Here is a 26,340-nt window from a genome sequence, read left to right as displayed (position 1 = left end):
TTCTTTGCAACAACTCTCCAGCCCGTTAGCCTGGAAAAATGATGAGTGATCTCATGTGATAAGGAAAATGCCAGGAATCCTGCACCTGAGACAATGGCACTGCCCATTATTTATTATGACATTACCTCTTCGCCATGAAAAGTTTCGCTTAGATACAGCATTCATTGCTGTTTCCAATTGCTAGCCAACTGTCCAGTCACATTGACGAAAGCACAAAGCTCAAAAGACTCACCCAAGGTTACAGTTCCAAGAATGAATCGCTCAGCCCAGATGGGAAAACCCTGGTATCTCTGTCTCCTGAATCCATAACTCCAATCACTACACCACATAAATCCCCAGCAACCTTAATGGAGATTTTCAGAGAAATAAATCTATACACTTACGATCAAGGGGAACTTCGATGGCTCTGATGATATGATGAAGATGGAGAGCAAACACTACTCCTGTGTAGGTTAGGAAGTACCTTTGCATTACCATTTTGAATGTTTGGCCAGTATTATGCCTCCACTTTCCTTCAAAAGGGCAAGCTGGATTCTTGCTGCAGTAGCTGGATTCCCCAGATTCTCAGCTGCAAAATAAACACAAGCCACAAATCAATGAGCTGATTATAGAACTCTCTGTAGTCCTCATTTCCTAAGTTTTGGAGGGCTGAGGAGAAAAGCAACTTTCCTGTGTCATTGTTTATACTGAGGCAGCACCCACCCCAGTTCCTGCTAATTTTTCCATGGATGTGTGGAATAAATTTTTCTATGTGAACCGAGAGATGTGCAAATGTGTACTGCCAGTAGAAACAAAAAAAATCTAGCTGTGGGTGCTCTGCTAATCAGCTGTGTGATAATGGAATCTCTCCAGCATATCCGCCCAAGTGCTCATCTGGCAGGGAACACTGTATGTGAACTGGAGACTTAGAATCTAACCTACTGGAAATGCTGTATGTTCGCAGTCTTTACTTGATCCTCACAACACACTGCCATGAGATAGGTCAGCAACATCTTCCCCACTTTACAGAGGGGAGACATATGTCCAAAGAGGCACTGTGAGTTACCATTAGAACCAGCACAGACATCCAGAAGTCCTGGCTTCCTGGCCTTTGCTCCAAAAGATCATGCTGCTCCTCTCAAATAATTTAGTGGTTAAAGAATCCACATTTCCAATCTGGCACCAGAATCCTCCTTTAATAGGAGTTTCCTGGCTTGCTATAAGAATTGCTCTAGGCAGCAATACTAAAATATACAGGTTTAAAACCTGGAGCACTTTATTAAAAAATGCATCAGAGATCAAATTCTGCTTTCCATTACATGGATACATATCTGGAGCAGCTTAACTAAAGCATCCTCCCTGTCTGCAACCAAGGACTACTTCCCAAAGATGCACATAGAATCAAAATCGGAAGCTGTTCCTGCTGTCAGATCCACGCTGACTCGCCCTTATGCACGGATCTAATTTCAGGATTGGGACCTCAATGTATTTTGATGGGGTCACTCAGAAATAAGGCGGGGGGGAGGCACGGCGGAGATTTTCAAGTGTTCAGCTGTCAAATCTCCCCAAACAGCTCAGCAGCCAGTAGCTCCTGTTTTAACACTTAAAGCTAAACAGTGAGGACCAAACTCCTGAAAATATGGCCCCAAGCATAACATGAAGGATCATGCAAACAATTACTGTAGCATAGGTCCAGTGAACTTTTGACTCAAAGCCCAATCAAGGATTACGATCCACAGTAAGAGAATTATGAACACTGAGTACAAACAAATACTCTAGCATGAAGGTGAGAGGTAGATGAATAGTTGCAAACAATTATCAAAAACTGATGAATTAGATTTCAAAATCAGGTTTGCTATGTTCACAATCCCATCAATCATTTTATTTATAAACATTCACCCTAACTTAGCTCTGATCATGAATAATACAGAGAAATGAGACAGTCATTTCAGCATGGAAACATTATGCTGTGCTTAGTGTCTAAATGTAAGTTACTTGAGACTAACAAAGAGTGATGCCAGCATTTTCAAGAAGAAAACAAAACACGACTTATTTTGTGAAAAGGTACCTGTGTAAAAATACAAATGATGCCCCCCCAAGACTCAACCAACTGACCTCATTAAATAAATGCCATAAAAACCACTGTTCATTTATGCATATAAAAATGTGCAGCAGTTCACTGAAGAAAGCTATGCTGGAAACAGTTCAAAGCTCTAATGAAATCCCATGCAACGTACTTCCGTGGTAGTGACTGACAATAGCAATTATTCTTCTACCATTTGGCGGTGTTAATATCATACCGTACGTTATGAGAGAAGAATATTTTGGGTCATTATTGGATAAAGGAAAGCCGAGCTCAGCTGTAGCATCTCTTTGTCCAGGAGCTTTCTGCTTTTTACTCAATTTTCCAGCTGGACTGGCTGAGGTACTGAAGGTCAACAGACTTGCTCGGGGTCATACAGAGAGTGAATATCTTAGCTTGGAGCCTTCTGGCTAGTACTCCTTTGTTCTAAGCAGTAGACCACAAGGCCTCCTTCTTACGAGCCTTATGGCATACAGAGGAGATTTACTCATGAAATAAAGCTGGTCCTCCCTTTTTCACTGAAGTCAGAAGGCCTGGTTCTGCTCTCTGACAGGCAACAAGAGCTCCCTAGAACTTCAGTGCAAATTGTACAGATGTCAGGGAAGAATGAATTGCCTGTAACAGAACCGACAAATATAAAGAGAAAGGATCTGATCTTCCTCCCATTACAGTTGATGGACCAAACTTCCATGGGATTTAGATCTAACTCCAAAAAGGAAAAATCCAGCCTGCTCCCTGTGCACAGAGCCAGAATGGAGGCCTATTCACCTGTCCTCTTGGGAGGGCGTGAGCATGGTATAGGGTGATGTTGAACCGCTGTGCCTGGATAGACTGGCACACAAACAAATGACACAAACCAGTGCTGCAGAGAATCTTGCACGCCTGCAGCTCCCACCTTGCAGAGGTGCTCAGTGTGTAGTCACTTTACGGGAGCCTTCCCAGGGGCTAACTGAGCAGAGTCTAAAACCTGCTCCGATTAGGGCTGCTGCAGTTGAGAATAACTTCCGCTGCCATGTCTGGAACTGGGAGACTTCTGACTGGAGATTTCTCGGGAACGTTTTGCGAATCCCTGGGAGCACCAACTGAAACTAGGGGAAATGATGCCTCAGACAGGTCTGAACTATTTAAGGTTTGAGCCTTCACTGACACAATACCTCCCCAGCCCTCCCATTGCACTTAAGAATCAGACTGACTTTATCTGGGCAGAATTCGGCTCTGAGTATGCAAGACCAGTATATTAGCCATTAAGTTCTGTTAGTCTTCCCATACCTAAAAGAGTCTTTTGAGGCACACAGGGCACAGCTATAAGATGCAACCATACACTGTGATATCAACAGACCAACACCCTTAGGCAGTGGTTCCCAACCTTTTCACTTGTGTGGCCCTCCAATCACCGCCCCCAAATTGTTCACGGACCCTCATCACCGCCACTTCTGGCCACTATGTACACTTCATTAAATGAAAAAGGAAATGTAAATAAGGAAACATAAATAAAGGCACCACAGTGTAGATTTTTGGACAGCAATAAACAACATCATTGGAAGATATTTCATTTAAACATAATAATTGATTGGAACTTTACAATTTACTTAGAACTTATTTTCTATGATCATTTTTATGTATATTATGTTTTTCCATGGACCTCCAGGGGTCTGTGAACTCCAGGTTGGGAGCCACTGCCCTAATGCATTTTCTGGGTGTGAAACTTTTCAACCCCACCAGGGTTAGGACTTTTTTTTAAAACAAAAACAAAAACAAAAAAACAAAAACCAGTAACATGGATTAAAAAAACAAGGCAAAGAAGGAGAATAATCCCTTTAAACTGGGCTTTCATAATTCATTGGCGACTGAGCTTTACAATGTCTTTAATAGTGTTATACATATTGAGCATCAGTGGCAGATATGCAGGGAGATCTCTGAACTAATACCCAACACTAAGACAGGGCAGCAAAATAGAAGGATCTCTCTAAAATTATTTCTACGTGATAGTTCCTCTCTCTTTTTATAAGGGCTTTTTAGTTGTTTGATTGGCTTTGCTGCATGTTACTGGAGGAGAGAGCAGTGAAAGGGCAGGTCACTCAGCAGACAAGGGAAGCCCAGATTCACAAAAGAAAAATAAGCTACTGCAGCTCTGCATGCTGCTAAGAGTTCAGCTCTCTGCAAATACCGTAAAAGGCGAAGTCCATCGGGGTAGCATTGGGATGGGGGAGGGAAAGCAATACCTGAGTTTATCCACAGACTTGCCTTCCCAGGGAATTGTGCAAGTCTTCTTCATTGGCTGAAATGAAAGCTAAAATGCACTGTCCTCAAGAAACAATGCAGCCACAGATGATGGAGACAATAACCTCTCATTTCTGTAGTTTTAGATCCCATGGCTAGCTGCCTGCAAGACAAAGTAGCCTGTAAGAAGGAAGACTATTCATGAACTATGACTGACTGGCTAACTGATTGTCCAGGGCCATACACAGTGTTCCCTGTAAGCTGAGCAGTTGAGTGGCCATCCAGAAGAGATTCAGGTGCTACCCTGCTGATTAGCAGAGCACCCACAGCCACCCACGGCATTTAGCATGTGTTTCTATTGGTGGTGCACATCTGCACATGCCTTTGTGTACATAAAATTTATCCTACCCATGGATGGAAAAAAATTAGAGGGAATGCTGGCCATGCATGGGGGAAAACCCAACTGAAAAGTGTGCACTACTAAACAACAGGAGCAGCCATGTAGGATTGCTCCACACCACTCAAATTATTGACATCTGATGTGTAACCTTACCCTTGGTGTTGCCAGACACCAATGCGTAGAGCCCTGCAAATCCATGGATATCCATCTTATATCAGCAGGTTTCTGCATCTGCAAATGGGGATGCAGATATCCACAGCTCATTTTTGTGGATATGGATGCGGATGCAAATTTTGCACAGATTCAGGCTGAGCCTCTCTAGTCTTTGGTGCTGAACAAGAGAATTTGCTGGACCACGGGGAGATCAATATCGTCTAGTATGTTACCAACACTTCCACTGCTTACTGGGCTCTTAGAAGACATTTAGGGGTAAATTACAGCTAAAGAACAGCGCATAATGCTGAGAGCCTGTACTGGTGTCTGTATGTAAACTAACTTTATGGGACTGCAGGAAACTTAGCCAGACCCATGATAGGTGGTCATTTAGGTAACTAAAATCATGCCAGAGTATAGATGTTTCCAGACAACAGAGTACTGGATTAGAGAGGTTCCACGTGTATGTATTAGGTATTAGTGGTGGTTTCCAAAGTGCTTAAAGCCAAATAGGGTACAGCTTTATAGTTCTCTTGCAATTGTAAAAGCAACACACAGAGAAGCAGGGATCTCAGTCGACACTAACTCCAGGCCATGGTGCCCAACATGGAGCTACAGGGGGCATCTAAGCTTGTTCCACTTACAGGCCATACACAAAATCCGCTTTCCTAATTGGTTCTCTCTCTTGCTTCCCACTTTGTTGAGCGAACGTGGGACACAAAGAAGCTGGAGGTGGGCAAACACAGCACATAAGGTCCCAGACACTCCATAAGGGCCCAGACACTGATGGTAAGTTGTCAGAGTACTGAAACTCAGCAAAAAGTGACTTCGTCTGGATCAAGTGGCTTACAGAGAATGCAGCAGTCCAAGGAGAAACAGCATGGCCAGAGCTATTAATCCAACACTTCCAGAAATGCTGGCAAGCAAGACACCACCACCAAAGTTATTCCTGTCACAAAACCTGCATTAAAGCCACGACCCCTGAGAGCCTCCGTTGTTATCTGAGTTACATGGGCGTGACTCACCACGCAGCTGGGAACGCTGCTGCCATGCTTATGTCTGGGGGTGGGCCGTTCAGGACGCACAGTGCTGCTGCATGCCCACGGCTGTTGTGTGTCAGAGCAGAACACAACCCACACTGTCACGACCTTCCCTCTCACCGGGAGAGACTTTCACACAAACAAAGCCACAGCGTTGCATTCAGGCACATGTGCGTACACACTGAGACCGATGTCTCTGATTCACTTCAGTGAGTGACTCAAGGAATCCGTGGGTTGAAATTTTACATGTAAGGTTTTGAAAATATCCCAATTACACTGACATGCTGGAAATGAATGGAGAATGGGGCTTTAGCCCATAAACGCTATTCTTAAGGCATGGGAGTATAAGCTCTTCTTCCTCCCTGCATTCCGAGCTGTCCTAGAGATTTTCCACCTTTGTTACAGGATTAGAAATAGCCTGTCCTAGCACAGTTCAACGCTATGTCGTGACACTAAGGGTTTGTCTCTACTACATGGAAGATTGATGTGATTGGGGTCGATCTTCTGGGGTTCGATTTTGCGCCCCTGGTAGAGACGCACAAAAATCAGACTCTCTGGGGTCAGGAGTTGACACCTGCACTCCTCAATTTCATGAGGAGTAAGGGAGGTCAATAGGAGAGTTTCTCCCACCACCTGTCCTGTGTGAGGATAGCCAGGTAAATGGATTGCAGAAAAGTTGATTCTATTTCTGCAATTGCCGTAGTTAGAATTGCGTATCTACAAATTGACTTACCTGCCTAGTGTAGACCTGCCCTAAGTCTTTAGGTTGCAACATCACATGAGACATCATGATGAAGCATTAGTGCACTGTTAAACTAAAAGGGCCAAGTCTACATGAGAAGCGTCTGTCAATAGAAGCGACTTGGAAGAGATTTCCTGGCACAACTTCCGTCAACAGATCCTGTCTACACATAAACGCAGATCAAAAGAGTGATCTGCTCTGTCGACAGGGAGCAGACAGACTGCCCGGCCCTCTCCTGACAGAGCAGCTGACTGGAAGTTCTGCAAACAGGGCTTCCCAGTGAACCAGAAGTTCTGTCTCTTGACAAAAGGGGCCCTGGAGCGTTTGCATGGCTATTCTTTCGACAGAACACTGCCAAGAGAAGCATTATAGCTGAATAGTGAGAGGTATAATGCTGCCAGCAGATGTTCCGGGTTTTGTCGACAATCTGTCGACAAAATGCATTTTGCGTGTAGATGCTTCATGGTTTTTCCCCAACGAGAGCCCCGTTTTGTTGAAAAGCCTATTGTGTAGATGTAGACAATGGGTTTAGTGCCTATCAAAACAACTGGGGGAGTTCATAAACCTTAAATCTACTGGTGCTGGCCATGTTGGCTCATCTCATGGCCATGACACCAATCGAGCTACATTTGCAATACCAGACCAGACCATAACATTCAACTATTTTCCTGTATTGCAGGTGACAGGCTTGGGATAGGGATTTGTACCATTTCCACAGCAGGGAGGCCTTACACGCTCTCCAGTTTTAAGCTCCTAGGCCAAATTTTGGAAGCCAGCAAATGGTCCAGGCAGACAGAATTTGCATCTCCAAGGAGTGTGGTCTAGATTAGACTGGGCCAAAAAACCCATCTGCTGCTTGCAAGATCTTGGCTTAAGGCAGATGAACTTTCGGTGATGTCAGCTGTCCTTGCAAGATTTCAAACATCACAGATTGTAAGACTTGGATTCCATCAAAGAGGAATTCTCTTTTCACTTCCCTGCTGCATTTGAATGCTCAAACTACTTAAAGGTCCTATTTATCCCCATACATTGTGATACATGATGTTTTATGCCACCCCAAAGAGGCATCCTAGCATGAATACTGAGTATTGCTTATTACCATCATGCAATACACTTATATGGGAATTCAACTGTGCAATGTTTAAAAAAGATCATTTCAAACAGGGTGCATTTTATCACCCTTAACCAGAGTTCCCTGTAGGATGAGTGCTTGGGCAGCCACCTGGAGAGAGTCAGGTGCTGCCCAGATGATCAGCAATAACACACAAAGGCAGCAGCATGTGTTTCTATTTGTGGTGCACGTTCACACTTGCCACAGTGCACATAAAATTTATTCCACTCATGGATGGAAAAATTAGAGGAAACACTACCCATAACACTTTAACTGATTATTTTTGTACCCATCATCATACTGCAGAGGTACCATCTTTGGGTGAATTCCTTTTCATATCCTTTACTTACTTGTACAGCATTAGGTAAACTGTGTGCATCTAGCTGCTCACTCGTTACTTTAACGAATCCTTAGAAAGACAAAAAAGTGATTTAATTAAAATATTTGTTTAAGTTAAGTTTAAGTTATGACATACGTTTCTATGAAACCTTGCAGGAATTTTTCTTGAACTTAGAAAATGGTCATTCCAAAACAAAAAAGTTTCCCAGCCATTCAAATATTGCAGCATGGTACCAGCAGGTGAGCACCTGACAGAATAACTGATTGGAATAGAAGTGTTATGCTTATTCTCTTACTTGAGAGAAATACAGGAGGAGCTGAGAGGCATAAACTGAGAAAATTAAAGTAAAAAAAACCTTAATTACTCAGTTACCAAAATCAAAAAGGTTTTGGATAAGGTACAATTTGTAAAATATGTAAACAAATGTTGACAGTGACTTTTTTAGCTATTTTTTTTAATAATCTTACTAGGTCCTAGAGCTGCCCCTCTCCAAAGGCTCATATTCACACACATCCACTTCAGACCTGAAGAAATCTGCATGCCTATCTGCATCCTGCAGCTTGAGCCCTTCTCTATTTAAAACCTAACAATGTTTGCACAGAGAGAGGAGGCGGCAAAGGATTAGAATAAGCCAAAAAAGGAATGGACCCATGGAGATGCCTCTGACCCACAAGATGCCTCTGACCCACAAGATGGGGGTGACTATTTTCCTGTGTTTCTATTCCCAGAGAACGCAAACAAGAGAAACTATTACATTCTATGGAAGCAGGTGTGCATTACAGCTGAGAGTCATGTGATTAGTAGACAGACAACAGGATTTAAAGCAGAAAGAACACTTTCCATAACAAAATGAACCATGGTTCTTAGTCTTGCACAGCAGTTGTGAGAAATCTGCTGGACAGGACACATAGGATCAAGGGGGAGATTTACTATCCTGCATGGTACATTTTGCATCACAAAATAAATTGTGGATCCTGCCATGGCCTATTGTAAAAGGCAGAGGAGGGATTTTATGCACCCATGTGCTTTCTTCAAGGCTAATTGCCTACTCCCTCTACCCATGCAAGAGTTTATACATATCTTAACTGAACATTTCCAAGTATGTATAAAATTACAGAATTCTCAGAGTATACAGACGAGGTAGATATTAATCTACCTATTATAAAGGTAGGGATACTGATGCACAGGAGATCACGATTCCTCAAGTGGCACAAGAGCTCAATCAAAAGCTGTGTAGAAGCTTAAAAACCTGTTTCTCAGAAGCAGAAGTTGGTTCAATAAAAGATATTAACTTGGCTGTCTTGTCTCACAATCAGTGAGGAACACAACTTGGCTGACTTCTGTGTAACCTTTCATTCTAACCAGTGCATGGATGGTTTTAAAAAGTTGGTTTATTTAAAAAAAAAAAAAAAAAAAAAAAAAGGTTTCCAGGAACGTGGCTTTGCATTTGAGAGCGTGTTGTTTGCACACACATTTTTGCACAGTTCTGTTATGGGTGTAAATATAAAAATGGTTCCTAATAAACTGATTACAGGTGCAGACCAGGTAGAAGTGCAGATACTAGTGCGATTTGCACGCAGAAATCACACCTGCAAACTAAAAATACTTATCCCTTATTATTTGCCTTTGAAATATTTAGCACAGGAAAAAATTGGTATGTGTATACTTCAGGTTGAACCTCTGTAGTCCAGCACACTCATGACCGGCAACATCTCTGGTCTGGCATGATTTTAGTTACCAGGATGTCTACTTATCATGGGCATGGCCATGTTTCCCATAAAGTTTGTTTGTAGCACAAGTCCTACCTCTCAGTGTTCTGTGCTGTTATTTAACTGTAAAGTATGCCTAATTGTCTTCTAAGAGCCCAGTAAGCAGTGGAAGTGTTGGTAATGCTGCTAGACAATATTGACCTCCTGCGGTTCAGCAAATTTTCTCATTCAGCACTGGTCAGATCCTGAGGGTGCTGGATTAGAGAGGTTCAACCTGTACTGCAACCAGGAATACATTTTCTTGAATTAATTGCTCAAATTAATACATTTCACATGCTTATATTATTAAGGACTGCTGTATATTAAGGGAAACTTCAGGCAAGTTGCAGACATACTAACAAAACCATCCACCAGTGGATTGCAATGCGCAAAAAGAGCCAAAAGTAGTATGTTTTTTAAATAAGCGGGTAACATATAAGTTGGTTTTTAAAAGTAAGTTACTATAAAGAAAATGAGCAGGACAAATGAACAGAACTTTCCGAAAGCCATCCCAAGATTCATCAATACACTTGACAAATATGATTTAACTGGCTCCACATGGAAATGAGCATAATTCACTGACATTGAACCAAAGGCAGTGATAGTTGCAAGTACAACCTCTTCAGATTTAGCCTATTGTTTTAGGAGTTTATGCATTTCTTGATATGCATATACTCCCAAGAGGGAAAGATCCCCTTATTTACGATTTACTACTGGATAAGCGCTAACAATGTAAGCTTTTTTAGACAGACACTGTCATTTGCTCTATATTTGTACAGCACCTAGCATGATGGAGCTAAACCTGATTGGTCTTTTGATGATACCACTAACTTTAATATGTGCTTTATGAAAGACACCCTTTGCCTAGAGAAGCACAGAATCTCAAGACTGGGTAAAAGTTCTTTATTAGTAAAAGGATGCATCAGTTAATCATTTCAAACCCGAACACTGTTACAATTCATTTCAGGGCATGCTCCTTCAAGTAACGATTTCACAAGCTCTCGAGTTTGGTCTTGAGATGAAGACAATATTTATATACCAACAAAAAAACTGAGGCAAATGACTGCAAACAACCCAAGTGAGTAGTGAAGAAGAAAACAGTCTAGGCAAGTTTTAAACACTCTCAATGTTCTACCCTTGGTCAGCTTGCCTCAAGATGACAGGAATCTACTCTTTCCTCTGTCTCTGGGCAGCTGTCTACCTTACCAAGTTCTGCCACCAAAAACTGCATTCTGGTGAGGTTAAATAGAGAGTGTACAAATTGCCATGCAACTCTTGTTGGGAAAAATGTCCAGTTTCTGCAACAAACTTCTACCCCTACAAGAGACATTTTTCTTTTTCCCTCCCTTTACTGCTGACAAACAATAACTCTGCGGTTAGTTTCATCAACAGAACAGGGTCCTGCCAGTATCCTACAATGACTGCTCCAGTGGCTCTGCAGGCATGCACCCTGCCCCTTTCCAAACCTCCAGAAAGTATTTAACAGCTGAGTATGAGGTGCGGGAACAGCTGTTATAGTGGGGATGCTGGGAGCCACTGAACCAAACTGTAAATCCTGTATATAATGGAAATCCCTTAAAGTCTCCAGCACCTATGGCTAAATGCACTGTTCTGTTTGGGGAACAATGAGCAAATCATTGGACTGCTCCGTTTCTGCCCTGCACTAAGAACACAGAAGCAGGCAGAATGCCGCTGCAAGCAGTGGGGGGCAGGCTGCTGTGCTGCTTTGACTTTCCTCAACATGGAGAGCTCACAATGCTGCTCCCAGTAGCTGAGGAGGTTGTGGGAGAACTTGGATGGAATCCCAAGATGCACAGGGATCAGCTCTGCCTTCCCACCAAATGGCACTGTGGGATACATACCTGCAGTGCACTGGTCACATGCTCGGTGATGGTGCCTCCAGTGAGGACCTCATCTTTGGAGAGGGACCAAGTGTGAACACCCTCTTGCGATTTTTGTTTGGTCAGCTTATTGGTGTTGACACACGTTTTGCCAACAAGGCTTGGTAATGTAGATGTAGCCTTAGAAAACCTGGCATCCTCTTCCTGGTGCATCTGCCCCATCCTGCATCCCTGCCCCTGTAACTTGAGACTTCTGTCTGCTCCGAGGGAGCAAGTTTCCTAGTAAGCTTTATTCAGGCAGAGACAAGAGAGATGGGAGAGGATTATTCAACTACCACAGGGTGGCTAAGGCAGCAGAAACAGCTGAAAGGCCAGAAGAGAGGCTTCAGACATGCTTGATCATTAAAAGAACATGGACTACATGCCACTCAAACAGGTCATGACCTCTCCATCAGGCTGCATACGCCTTCCCTTGGGCCAGATATTAACCATTTCAAGTGGCACACAGTCGGTGGCTGAGCAGCAAGGAAAGGTGCATTTCATATGAAAACATTTCCCCTTGTTGCAAACGTGCTACTTTTCGTAAGACTCAGGGCTGGGTTCAAGCTGTCATGTCTAGATTCAGGTTTGGATCCAACCAGTCCCAGGATTAGATTATCAGGGATTTCAGGAGTTTGGATTCAGGCCCATCTCTCTTTGGAATATGACTTTCAGACCAGATCCAGCAAATATCATAAAATTGTCCTCATCCCTACCTAGCCAGGGCTTGATCCTGCCTCCAATGAACCCAACAGAAATGTTATCACTGGCTCCAAAGACAACAGGAGTGAGTCTCAGGCCAATTAAGCATGTGCTCAGCTTTAAGCGCTTGAGTTTGCTCCACTGAACAAAAATGGCACCACGCAGGACAAGTTAAGTAACGGCTTTACTGAAATAGGGCCTTCAGGAGTTATAATTAAAATTAATTCCTTCCTTGCAGCCTGAGCCAAATACAGATCACCCTGAACTCTCAGTGGAGTCATTGGTTGCAAAGAGTGTGCATATCTTTGCAGAACTGGGCCCACAAAACAAGTATGGAACAAAACGAACAAAACAAAAAGCAATAATGCAAAATAATGGTAAAAAATCATTGCACAATAAAGGTGAACAAATACAATACCGCACAGAGGACTGATTGTAAATCAACTATGCAGCTGCACAAGGGCATTCTTCATAGCAATTAGGAATTTCTATTTCCTTAACGGCAGCACTAGGAACAGTACAACCCCTGTTACTAGAGTTCCCAAGAAGACACTTACCACATCATTTTATGGGTTTCAATCAGATAATGAAAAGTGACTGAACTACAGAACAATGCTTTGGCATCGGTTTTAAAATGAAGAACAAAGTTTTATGCAGTGTAAGTTGATTTCTTTTTAAATAAAAAGTAGTTCTGTAATGGAAACGAGAAAACAAAAATCACTTCCTCGGATCTCTTTTTCTCTCCTGTTTTATTCTCATTCCCCACTACCTCACGTACTACAGTAGCTGAATATCCAAGTTGCTGACTTCAAGGCTGTAAATCAGTCATCTCCTTTTGTTTGAGGGTAACAGGACCCTGTTATCAATTGCATTAAAAAAGTCACCACCTACTTGTTAACAGATCCTGATCCTCTGAGCTGCACTGCCTACCTGGGACAATTGGTAGGATTAAGGCTCATGATTGCAAAATAAGACCCTTGTTTTAGATCTTTATTTAGGCTTAACATGACAAAATATACACACACACACACACACTCTCTCTCTCTCTCTCTCCTTTAGTAGCTCTACACAACACCTCACAATAATATATACATAAACCAATTATTTCTAAACATGTGAATACCTAAAAGCTGTTTCAAGAAGCCACTTAAAACATCTGTTGTGGTATTGAGCAGGTGGCAAAGAAGACTTCCATCCTTTTTCCCCTACCCTCCTCCAATGTCCCGTCTCCCCCACTGGGTCCATCTCAGCAAAAGGGCATGATGCAGCCTGATTCAGTCCATCTGTAATGCTGGGGAGCTATCATTAAGGGCTGGAGTGGGGAACCTCTGTATATTGCATCCCTGCCTCCCCTACTGACAGCTATTGTTCAGCCCTCCAGTAAGGCTGTCCATCTGTTTCATTGTTCTGCCAGTGTGAGAAGCCTCTTACAGGAATATATACCAATCTTTCACACTTCATAGCCAACATGAGAGAAGGAGAAAGGGAGCATTTTCTGAAACTTTCATCCTGGGGCTATAATTGGACCCCTTCCTCCAGACAGCTGCCACCTGAAAGCCTCCGCAGGGCATTTTATGTCTTCTGTATTCCTCTGGAGAGGAGCCCTGTCTACTAGTTTCTCAAGTTCGGTGCAGGTGTCACACAGTGATTGTCACAAACGAGTCCAGGCAAATCCAGATAATTTCCGTTCTTTCATTGCAAAAATCTCTTTAGCACCTCTTTACACTCCTTTCTCCCTGACCAGCAGTAGGGGGCGAGCAGGCGTGAGAAACCTGGTTTGCAAAGGGCCTGTTTCATAGACCTTTTGTAGTTTTAAACTAACACCCCTCATATTCATATTCTACATGTCCGGCTGGGGCTCGCTCCCCACTTGTAAGACACTTCCCCAAAGCACATCCTCTTTCCCCCACCCTCCCGCCAAACAAAATTCTCAAAGATGTATGAATCCAATCTCTATGGCTGGGACTAATCACTACACTGGGTGCCACATAACAGATGGCTCCAAACTTATCCAAGTTTTGTAAGTTACAGTTTAGGCTCATGGTATCTTTGCAGATTATGTCCAATGTTAACAACTACAGCACCTAGGAACCTCAGTCAGGCGGGATTCAATGTGCTGCTCATCACAACATCCTTTGACAAGATGTTAGGATGGGACGCAGTCAGCAACTAGCACATAGTGCAATTTGCAGGGGTGTCATTTCCAGTCTATGGCACTTGGGATCATCCCTGCTTCGAGGACAAGCAGTTGTGGGACCCTCAGTGTGCAAGCTGAGCAAATTGGACATAGGAGACAATGGTCTGGGGTTAGGGCACTAACTGGGAACCAAAAGCTAGAGTAAGAAGTTAGGAAAAATCTGAAAGACGAATATCACACATGACCAAGAAAATTCCACCCATTGCAAATATGATGGAGTTAGAGGGATTTCAGTACTATAGAGCTTTGCAGCCAGAGGCTGTACCAGCAAGCTGGCCTGTTGGGAGAAAGTGGCAATTAACTCCTCATTAAAATTTCATACCTCAGCTCTCCCATCTCTACTTCCTTCCTCGTGTCCCCTCCCATCCTCCGTCGTTCTGTCTTCCTCACTGGGCTCATCTCAGCAAAAGGGCCTGATGCAGCCTGATTCAGCCCATCTGGGATGCTGTGGAGCTGTAACCAGTAGCTGGAGTGGTGAACCTCTGTATACAGCATCCCTGCCTCTCCCACTGACAGCTATTGTTCAACCCTACGGTACGGCTGTCCATCTGTTTCATTGTTCTGCTGGTGTGAGAAGCCTCCGACAGGAACCCATATGCTGCAGCCGTCAATCAGGGAATCCACACAGATCAAGGGGTCAAAGGAGCACAGGTTTTGGGCAAGCGGGGGACGGGGGGGTTGTCACAGTTCATGCTATTGTAAAATGTTTGATCTCCTTTCAGCAGCAATTCCATCCGTTAGCATCATATACATTTCCACTGCTGGTTCAAAAGGATACAGGGATTTCTTTGCACACAATGCAGACAATGATGCATTTAACTTGCTGGATGGGGAAGAGTTGGGATTTACCAAAGCAAAAAGCCAACAGGGGCCCCAAGTCTGCTTTGTGCCTCAGAATCAGAGAAGCTTTAATGATGGAAGACACGCCACAATTTCCATCATGCCTGAGAAGATCAAAGGGTCCTAGGAACACCAGCTGATACAAGCATACTACCTGAGATAGGTGCAGCAGTCAGCATTAAAAAGGCAATAGTTTGCACACAGAGGTAGGCTAGATACAACAGTTTCTTCATATAGTTCGAACAGGATGTAACGTTTATAGTAAAATATTGTCAGGAGAACAGGATATGGAATCAGGAATCAGTCAGTCCAGTAGCACCTTAAAGACCACCATATTTATTTATTAGGTAATCAGCTTTTGTGGGTAAGACTCACTTTGGTGCTAATAACTAAATATATTAGACTTTAAGGTGCAACAGGACTGCTTGTTTTTTGAAGCTACAGACTAACAACTACTCCTCTGAGGATAGAGAATAGATCTATAATATTACCATAAAACCATACCAAAACAGTAATTATATCTTCTCTATAGACTTTAAAAATAAACAGTAGAGAGAACTACAGACCTTCTGCAGAGTTCAAGGGGAAAGTTATTTTCTAATACATTGTGTGGGACACGTCTCTAAGTTAATAGAATTTGGCAGCTTTTAAAATGGCAGTTGCCCAAAGTACCATGATAGTCACAAAGCAGGGAAACTAAGAACATAAGAATGGCCATACTGGGTCAGACCAAAGGTCTATCCAGCCCAGTATCCCGTCTGCCGACAGTGGCCAATGCCAGGTGCCCCAGAGAAGGAGAACAGAAGACAATGATCAAGTGATTTATCTCCTGCCATCCATCTCCGCCCTTGTTCTGAAGGCTAGGGGCACCATACTTTACCCCTGGCTAATAGCCATTTATGGACCTAACCTGCAAAAATTTATCGAGCTCTTTTTTAAACCCTAATAGAGTCCTGGCCTTCACAGCCTCCTCCGGCAAGGAGTTCCACAGGTTGACAGTGCGCTGTGTGAAGAAAAATTTCCTTTTATTAGTTTTGAACCTACTACCTATCAATTTCATTTGGTGTCCCCTAGTTCTTGTATTATGGGAAAAGGTAAATAATTTTTCTATATTCACTTTCTCCACATCATTAATGAAGGTACTGATGGGTATCAGAGCTGGGGGTTACCAGATTCCATTCCAGCTTTCTAGCCTGTGCTTTGGCCACTGCAATCACTCTTTTCTAATGGCTCCCCAGCATCCTACCAGCCAGTTCTTATTTCCATACACTGCGTGGTTCCACAGGTAAAATCTTGCTTATACTTGCTGAGTATTTCATCCCCTAGAAAAGTTAATGAGAGCTGGGGATGTTCATCCCATTAGGGTTCTTATCATGTGCATGCCAAAATACTTTACAATATTAAGGCTTATGTTGGAGTTTTGATTGTAACCAGTTTTTAACAGTTCTCTTATCTGCTGTCAAGAGAAAAAACAAAAAACAAACAAACAAACAAACTTCTCCTTCCCTGGTATACTCTGTGCCCTGTAAAAATTCCTGTCCTTTTGCTTTGTGCATGTAGTGGCACAATTAGTTTGAAACACACCCCAGGATAAGGAGAATGCCTACAGAGTAATCATTGGTACTGTCTTGTTAGCAAACATTGCTGCTTTTAATATCTGGCCAAATATTCAGCTAGTATAAATCTACATACTTTCACTGAAAGCAATAGAGCTGTGCTAATTTACATCATCTGAGACCCAATCAAAGAACACACTGAACCTCTCTAGTCCAGCACCCTCAACACCTGACTGGTGTTGACAGAGAATTTGCTGGACCACAGGAGGTCAATATTGTCTAGCACGTTGCTAACACTTCCACTACTTTTTGGGCTCTCAGAAGGCATGTATGGGTAAATTACAGCTAAATAACAGCACAGAACTCCAAGAGCCAGGACTGATGGCTGTAAACAAACTTCATGGGACTGTGGGAAACTTGGCCCCAGCCGCGATAAGTGGTTGTCTGGCTAACTAAAATCATGCCAGATTATGGATGTTGCTGGACAAGAGAGGTCCAACCTGTATGTATTAGGTATGAGTGATGCTTTCCGAACTGCTTAAAGCCAAATGGGATATAGTTTTATAGTTCTCTTGCAATGATAAAAGTAGAACACAGAGAAGCAGGGATCTCAGTTGATGATACCTCCTAGCCAACTCCCAATAAATGCCCACTCTGGGGCTACAGGGGGCATTCTGGATAAGTTCCCACATCACTTCCCTAATTTGTTCTCTCTTGTGCTCCCCAGTTTTTGAGTGAACGCAGGACACAAAGAAGCTGGAGTGGGCAAACATAGCACATAAGGGCTCAGTCACTAAAAAGGTGTGCATCATGGTCTCAGCAGGGCATAGAAACAGGGAACTCCAGCAATCAGCAGAAATGCTAGCTCTCACTGTCAGAGAAATGCAGAGATGCAAAGGACCAACAAGATCATGGAGACGGCGCTCTCTACTTGAACTTTGCAGAGATGTTTGAGGCATACAGGCAGGAAGGACTGCAGATAATTTACTCTGCTGCCACCCATATTCCGTAGTGGAGACAGGCCTTTGCAATCTGGAACTTTTTATCAGCACACTAGAGAAGGGAAACTTCCCCTCTCAAAAAAAGATGGAGCAAAGAGCAGGATCCAAAGCCTATCACAACCGAACATGAGCTGTTAATGTTCGTGTGCATGCTCCCCTTGTTCGCCCCACCCCAGAGGTAGCAGCATCTGTCATCTGGTGATTAGCGGATTGCTAATCACATATTGCAATTGCAATGAACAGCCATCAGCCTGTCATTACAAAATTCACACAGCAATTGCTTTGGGAAAAGCCAGCTTTCTCCTTCTGGGCTGGCACACTTGTTTGCGTCATCTCCCTTCACAGACTTTCCCTCTCAAAACAAAAAAGCAGACAAGTAGCACTTTAAAGACTATCAAAATAGTTTATCAGGTGAGCTTTCGTGGGACAGACCCACTTCTTCAGACCATAGCCATACCAGAACAGTGCTACTTGACTGCTTTTTTATTGTGATAGTATATAGACTAGCATGGCCTTCTCTCTGTTACTTTCCCTCTCAAGGACAGCATGGCGGGGGCGGGGGGGCTGTGGGATTTGCAGCAATCAGCAGAGAGTCACAGGCAAAGGCAGCATAAGCAACAGCCCCAGAGACGCAACAAGCTCCATTATGCCAACCCCACAGTACTGGGAACTGGAGACTGAATTTTGACTCACTGTGTTACCAAGGCACTTCATGTCCTTACTCTCTGTCTTCCCATCTATAAATTGGGGATAACGCTTGTCTTATGTGTTGCATCATTCATTTATATCCATAAAGTTCTACTAGATCCTCAAATGGAAATTACATGTTAGTGAAAGGCAAAAGTACTGTCCAATAGTTTCCACCAATGCAGGCAACTCCACCCAAATCTAGTCTGACGGAACAGAAGATGATAGAGTAAGAAGAGAATTCTTGTTCTCTTTCCTTGCTGCATTTGCCATTCTTGTGAATTGCCTGCATGGCAGATATCATCTCTTATTTTATATTTCAAAACAGTAGCTGGATACTGAGGCAAAGGAGGTTACAGGAACCCTCAAGACAGACAACCTAATGCACAGACGTTAAAATCCTGCTTTTCCAGTAGTGCTCACAGTACTGTTTGGATGCCAACTGGAAGGACAAGTGCTCGCCACTTCCAATTATCAGGCTCTCAGGGACTTGCTCACAAAGCCAGGCATAAAAATACAAAAGTATCACAGCACACTATTACTGAAAAATGACCGACTTTCTCGTTTTTAGCATACAACTATAAAATAAATCAACTGGCATACACATATTGCACTTATATTTCATGTATAAGATATAGAAGTTTGAACAAGTCATTGTATGAAATTCTAGTTTGGACTGGCTTCACTATTGCTTTGTATGTAGCTTGTTTTAAAACAAGGCACACATCTGGGTGAGTTGATGTACTCCCTGAAAGACCACTGTATACCAGCGGTGTAATCCTTGCTGATGCTCATTAGCAGTTTGCTTGAGTACTTTGATATAATTCCTCTTTGAAATGGGACTAGTTCAAAACATTCTAGCCAATGGCTAATGCATATCACCAGGATTCATATGGACAATTAGACCATGGCAGGCTAATGAGGGGCAGATTCATACTGCTTACTGCTGTCTATTCATATAGATAAGCCCTAAATTCCCCAGCTTCTCGGACCACGTGAAGGAATTGCCCACACAAGCCACAGTGCCCTTCCTACGGGATATAATGATGGCTTCTCTGCAAATGTGGAGACACTTTGCCACCAAAGTCAGCTCTTCTGTGTGTGCCCCATGAAGTGTTTACATTCTCCCGCATACAGTGTCATGTAGGTTAAATTGCATCTGCTGGGCTGCATCACAGCAGCCTTATGACAAAATGTAACACATCACAAATATGCAGGGGCTGATGCTGAGGTGCAAGGATTTCCCTATGCAGAGAGAGAAAAAATTAAATGATACCACATTGCATGAGCTGCAGCGTGTGGAAGCCCCTGGGTTAAAATTTCCCCTGACTACTCATAAACCAGGAAATTACTTGGCAACTAACTGAATTCCACTGCTCTTTATAATTACATCTTTCAGGGAAGATGTAAACTAAGGTCCAGACCACAACTCTCACCCTGGGATCTTACCAGTAAAGAGCCCAAGCTGCTTTTGATAGGAGAAGGAGTTTTAACCTTTGTGGCCCAGTCAGATTTAATCTCAAGAGGATACAGTGTCAAGCCAAATTGCATTTTCCAGTGTATGTTTACTTTTGCACTTCCTGTTCCCGTGCATTGTTAAACAGTTACTGTATTTCACCCCAGAGATGTGTTAAGATCTCTCAAATTAATTATTTCACTTACTGCAAAGAGGTACTGAGGTTTTTAGTTACAGTAGGAAGTAACAGAAGACAAATTTGATGGCATTTGATTATCATACTTTATTTTAAATGGGCTGGGAGGATTAAAATAACTCACTTCAAGGGCAGATCCTCTCACTTCATTCAAAAAACAGATTATGACTCAAATATCAGACCAGAGACTCATCGAATGAAACCTTGACCCTGCCGAAGTCAGGATGGGGCCAAGTTTTCAGTCTACAGCAGTAAAGAATCATTTTTGATCACAGTCTCTGCCTTTTGGGTAACATAAGCCACAGATGTCCAAACAGTGATTCCCACATCATGCTTAATAATCCAGGATTTAGTGATACCTTGTATTTTAGAAAAAGCCTCCAATGGTGATTTATAAATTAAAAATATCAAAGTATTAGCCATGTCCTTTGGCAAAAGAATGACACCCACTACCAAAAAGGCCATTAATTCAATTGTCAATTTCCTTTTTTTTTTTTTTTTCCTTTTTTATGGCATGTAAACCGAAGAAGGACCCAAAACAGGGCTAGAAACTAACCTTTGTCTGGAAAAGACAAGGACTAATCGTATGGACTACTTATTTCAACCAAGGGCATTCTGCAATGACTGAGGCTGACCTGACCTGCTGTGCCAACGCCTGGAGGTGAGGTTGCTTTCCTCAAACAAAAACTGACACACGGACCACCTGCCACTTGCTGACTCCTCAGATTCTGTGTCTGCACAGCATCAGCTCTCTGCAGAAGTAACCAAGTGCCGACATGCTCAAATCAAGTTAGCTTGGGATGCGCCTAGTCTCAGTATTTACATACCTCAAATCTGACCAACCCAGGATTCTGATCTCTGTGCCAGAGTTTCCAAGTCTGTCAAAGATCCACACGCATGCTTCATTAGGATAGGAAATAAGCTGGGTAAACATTAAACTGATTTGCTGAGCTTCTGCTTTGGCAGAAGGAATAAGTTAATTAAGTTCTCATAGACTGTTCTTGAATTCAATAAGCAGCTAAACCTGCTTTCCACCCAGGTAACGCAATTATTTCAGTAGTTTGTCGCAATCAGGGAGGAGAAGGGAGCAAGGTGTAAACAAGTAATGAAATCTTTATTTTAATCCATCAGTTTGTATTGTCTTAAATTTTACAGAGGTGCAAGTCACTGCATTTAGACTGAAATGCAGAGTGTGAACACCTCCAAAATCAGTACTGTTCAAGAGCTGAGGTTATCACTCTGCTGCTTAGATAAAGCTGGGGGATAAGCTGCAAAATTCAGATCAGGATTCTTTTTGGAGTGCTAGTGTAACCCACCAGTGAGTCTGCCAATTGTGATAGGACATGAGTTGTTAAAATCCCCCTGAACTGTTGGGAGATAAGCTACATCCACTCTGATTCTATTAGCCCTGATATTACACTCCCATCTCTATATCCCCATTTTCAATTCAACATTGGAGGCAGTGAGTTGTGTCTCATGAAAACTTACGCCCTAAGACCCTAATAAGTTTACTTTATAAATAGAATTCTCTGGTACCCTACGGTACGTCTACACAGCAGCCTTATTTCAAAATAAGATATTCCAGAAGAGCTAGTCCGAAATACCGTAATTCAAAATAATTTTGAAATAGCAGTTGCGTTGTGTAGATGCTGGGACAGTTATTTCGAAATAACGGCTGCTATTTCAAAATAACTTAGCTCTGTAGACCTACCCCTATTAGGTCCTGAGCTTTCACGGACAAAACCCACTTCATCTAAGGTACTGGGTGGTTTTGACCGTGAAAGCTCAGGACCTAATAAATTTGTTAGTCTCTAAGGTGCCAAAGCTTGTTATTTGTGAAGCTACAGACTACCCCTCTGAGATTCTAAAACATTTGTTAGTCTTTTAAGTGTCACCAGACTCCTTGGTTTTGCTGAAACAAACTAACATGGCTACCCCGCTCTGCCCCCTGAACTTTGTCTCGCTAGCTATTCTAACTCATGCATTTAGTTCTGGACATCCTGGTCCTGTGTGGGGTCTGCCAAGTGCCACATCAGGATTGGGGGGGGTGGGGGCGCTTGGTTTGGACAGCAGTCGTAGCCAGTTAGTCTCATGCCCAGAGTTAACTTCTCTAGTTCATTAGCCAGGACAAAGTTCAATTCAAACCAACTTGATTATAATTGAAATAAGCGAAGTGCTGTGTCTTACCCTTAACACTGTACCCTTGCTCTCTTAAATACTTGTCTCTCTTCTTAAAGATGTCAGGTGACAGTTATCCAGCCTGTGGAAAATGGGGCTGGGGTAGAAAACGCTAAAATCAAAATGAGTGGTTTGTACGGAATCTGTACATTACGGTTTATACGTTTTTCTGAAAAGTTCTCTAGAATTTTTCAGTTATGATTTTAAAAATTTCTGCTTCCCAAACTTAAAGGGGCCCAATTTTCAGAGGCTGTTGAGCACCTTTCTCCTGAAACCAAGACCCCTTCCAAAGGGGTTTCTGATCAGGTAGCACAGAGCTGAGGTGCTTGAACAACATCACTAGTTACAGCTGACTATCTTGGCTTTAGCTTCTTGATTGTTACCACATTTTAATGAGAGACAGAGGCCATGAGCATATTTGTACATTGCTGAAAAACATCCAAGCAGAATTTCAGAAGTCCAAATTCTGTTCCCAATTTCACCAGAATAACCATTTGATGCTTTGCTGTGGGTTAAATCATGCTTTTTTAAGCATATCAGTGTAAGAGTCTCTCTGGAACATTTCCCGTGTTCAGAGTCAACATTTGAGGGCAGCTTCAACAAAATTGTGCAATTCGGCTGTTTTTCCAAAAAAAAAAAAAAAAAAAAAAAATTAAACTCACAGAGCAAGCATTTGGCACAGCAAAGAGCGGATGGCATTACTCCAGATTTGCATCCCCCATGTAACTGAGAGCAAAATTGGACTCTTAAAAGAGAAACCATGCATAGTAAACTTGCATATCCGGCAGCACGGGACCAGGAGGTTGCCGAACATTCAAATATTCTGTAAAATAGAGCAGCAGACCTGGCAATGCATCACACTAAAGAAAAACAAGATTAGATATTAAGAAACTATCAAAAAAGTACTTCATTTCCCAACAACAGCAGTAGTGTACACTGTAAACATATCCTGTGCGTGCTGGATTTATTTGTATTTACTTTCAAGGGACTACGCTTAAGGAAAATGGAACACAAGTTTACATATGGTTAAAATGCCAGTTATGTAAAAGTTCTGGGTAACAGAATGTCAGATATAAAAGAATACTGTACAAGGGGTAAATCTTGCAAAGGTTTAAACATTAGTGGCTTCACTTCACAGAGTTTAGAACATTCACATCAAAAATAAAATAGATGATGAGGGGTTCAGAGGCACTTTCAGGACTTACAAGAAACAAAAAGGCTTATGCCATAGTAAAACTGAGGTGCCACTGGACTCCTTGTTTTTGCTGAAACTGACTGAGGGACCTGGGTCATTGGCAATGGGGGCTGAACCAATGACCTTAAGGGATAAAGCCGTTTGTTCTACAGCCTGAACTAAAAGCCAGAGGCCTCTCATCTAATTCAGAGCAAGGTCTTCACTCTCCCCCATCAGTGGTCTCAGTGCCTCTGGGGTTACACTCTGAAACCTTAAAAAAAAAAAGGATATGACCCTCCCCCTCTACAGTTAGCTCTAAATCATGGTATTACAGGTAAAGAAGATTGACAAACCCTATTAGATAGCATGTTCCTTCTCCCTTAGGATTGTTCCCTACCGTACACTTATCAATGTTTTGGCCAGGTGAGGTGCACAAGTCACGAGCAATGGAGATTCCGGACTTCCTATAGAAGATCAGTGCTTCCCAGCCTAATTCTTCTCACTGTTGGAACGCTCACCCTCCCCATTCAGTCTATGTTTCCCTTCTTTCCCATTCCTCCCAACTTTACCCCTGTGAGCAAACTAAACAAGCCCATCTCCCACAGTACCCTTCACATATTCATACAAAATTCATGCTCCCTTCACCCCCATCAATTTAATCATGGCTCAGGCAAAATACGCATATTTAGCTGCTTTTATCTCTCCTCCAAATCCATCCATTCAGTCCCCTGATAATTTTGCTGCTCTTCCCTCAACTCCTTCCCAACTGGCAAGTGTTCTTCTGGCAAAGGGAAGCACAGAACTGAGTGCTATATTCCAGATATGGTCATATTAGAGCCATATGGAGGAAACCTCCTGCCACTGGCCTGGTCTTTGCTCATACAGCTCAGACCTGCATTTACCCTCATCTCACGCAATGACATATACAACTTTTGCTTAAGTCTGGGAAGAAAAAAGCCTCAAGCACTTTCACTATGTTATGAGTGTAAATAATTCCTCCACAAAGCCCTCATGACTAAAACGGGAACACGCAGGTAGCGAGACTAATGCTCAGTGGTGTAGAGCTAGGTATACATCACAAGATCACCTTCTCGAGAGCATCACGGTTCCACGGTTTGTATAGCTAGGAAAACCAGTCGTCTTTAGACACAGTCCAATCCCATCATTGTACTAATCATCAGCAGACCTCAGAGAAGCCTTTGTTAGAGACGCATTGTAAAATCAAAAACATGATCTTAACTAGCAAGAACGTAAGTACAGCCACACTGGGCAGCCCAGCATCCTGTCTTCCAACAGTGGCCAATGCCAGGTGCCCCAGGGGGAATTAACAGAACATGGAATCAGTAGGTGATCCCTCCCCTGACAAACAGAGGCTACGGACATCATCCCTGCCTATCCTGGCTAACAGATTCATGGAGGACAGGTGCACCAATGCCTATCTAGTTCTTTTTTGAACCCTGTTATAACCTTAGGCTTCACAACGTCCTCCTACAAGGAGTTTCAATGGCAAAGCTTCAATTTTCTTCCCGTCTTCAAACAGAATCAGCTTTTAGTTTTACCTCCCTTCATGGATTGTTCAGTTCTCACCAGCTTATATATCCTTGCTGGGGTCTGAATGTGAGCTATTAGTAGGCTCCTGCTTTCCCAACTCAAGAACAATATAAAAAGGTAACATCCACTGAGTGACGACCAGCTAAGAATCACCAGCTTCTGAGCTCATTCGTGTAACAAATGCTAGGGGGTAAGGACGCAGGACCCTTTATAGCCACAATTTATAGTTGTGAAGTCACGCTCTTCTGGAAGAGCACCCAAGAAAATTGTTTGTACTGTAGGAATCTCATGTCCAGAAACAAAAATGGAACCAGAGGTCAAATCTGCTCTTGCAGTTACATGGATATGAATCCATATTAACTCCACCAAAGCCAGTGGAGTCATTCCCATCACACAGGTGTGAGACTGGCATAACACCACTGAAGTCAGCTGAGTTGTTCGTGTTACCCGGGAGTACTGAAGCAGAATTAAGGAAGAGAAAGCAGCCCCTCTAGGCTCAAGGAAAGCAAATACTCCTGTGCTTGACCCACAGACCCTCCCCAGAGGGTTCTGGCTTTAACCTCTCTGTGCAGCAAGGCTTGCCCTTAGCAACATGCAGCCTTACGGGACAGAAACCACAGCCAGGTTGAACCAAGCAACTTACCCGAGAGGGGAATAGTCAGGAAGAGGTGGTGTGTTGGAAGTAAGCTCACTGTCCCAAGAAGTTAGGAGAGCCAAGTACAGAGCACAGGGACATGGCTCTGGGTTGTATCAAGACAGAAGTCAGTCCAGGTGGGAAATATTTACCCCTCCTGCCACTGGCTTGGCTTAGGGCCCAGACACACCGCTTGTAACCAATTTGAGACCTTCACTGAAGGTCTGCTGCTGGGGGAGACTGCGGGGAAAAAGGCCGCGACAGACAAGGGATCTCTGAATGGGGGTGCTCCATTTAACTGCTTCCACCTCCCAACGCCAAAGAGAGGGAGCAGACCCAGGGAAGAGGGCACCACAAAGGGAGGGGGGAAATCTTATTTAATATAGGAGTGCATGCTCTTCCCTTCCCCGTGTAGGGATACGCAGTGAGACTGCTCTGGGAAACATCCCAAGGGCCAAACTCTCCCATGCAC

At 43.1% G+C, this 26,340-nt stretch overlaps 1 protein-coding gene across 7 annotated transcripts in view; it reads right to left on the bottom strand.

Moving 5' to 3' along the window:
* Positions 1 to 26,340, bottom strand: part of NFASC (neurofascin) — a 177,900-nt gene that overhangs the window by 100,381 nt on the left and 51,179 nt on the right. For all 7 annotated transcript variants that reach the window (XM_074977276.1, XM_074977269.1, XM_074977272.1 and 4 more), the window contains exon 2: positions 384 to 568. In XM_074977276.1, coding sequence (XP_074833377.1) covers positions 384 to 477 — 94 coding nt within the window. In that variant the 5' untranslated portion in view covers positions 478 to 568. The remainder of the gene's footprint in view (positions 1 to 383; positions 569 to 26,340) is intronic.

This window comes from Carettochelys insculpta, chromosome 26 (genome assembly GCF_033958435.1).
Source record: "Carettochelys insculpta isolate YL-2023 chromosome 26, ASM3395843v1, whole genome shotgun sequence".
Lineage (NCBI taxonomy): Eukaryota > Metazoa > Chordata > Testudines > Carettochelyidae > Carettochelys > Carettochelys insculpta.
The sequence above is the reverse complement of the archived record's forward strand: the minus strand, read 5'-3'. Positions and strand labels throughout refer to the sequence as shown.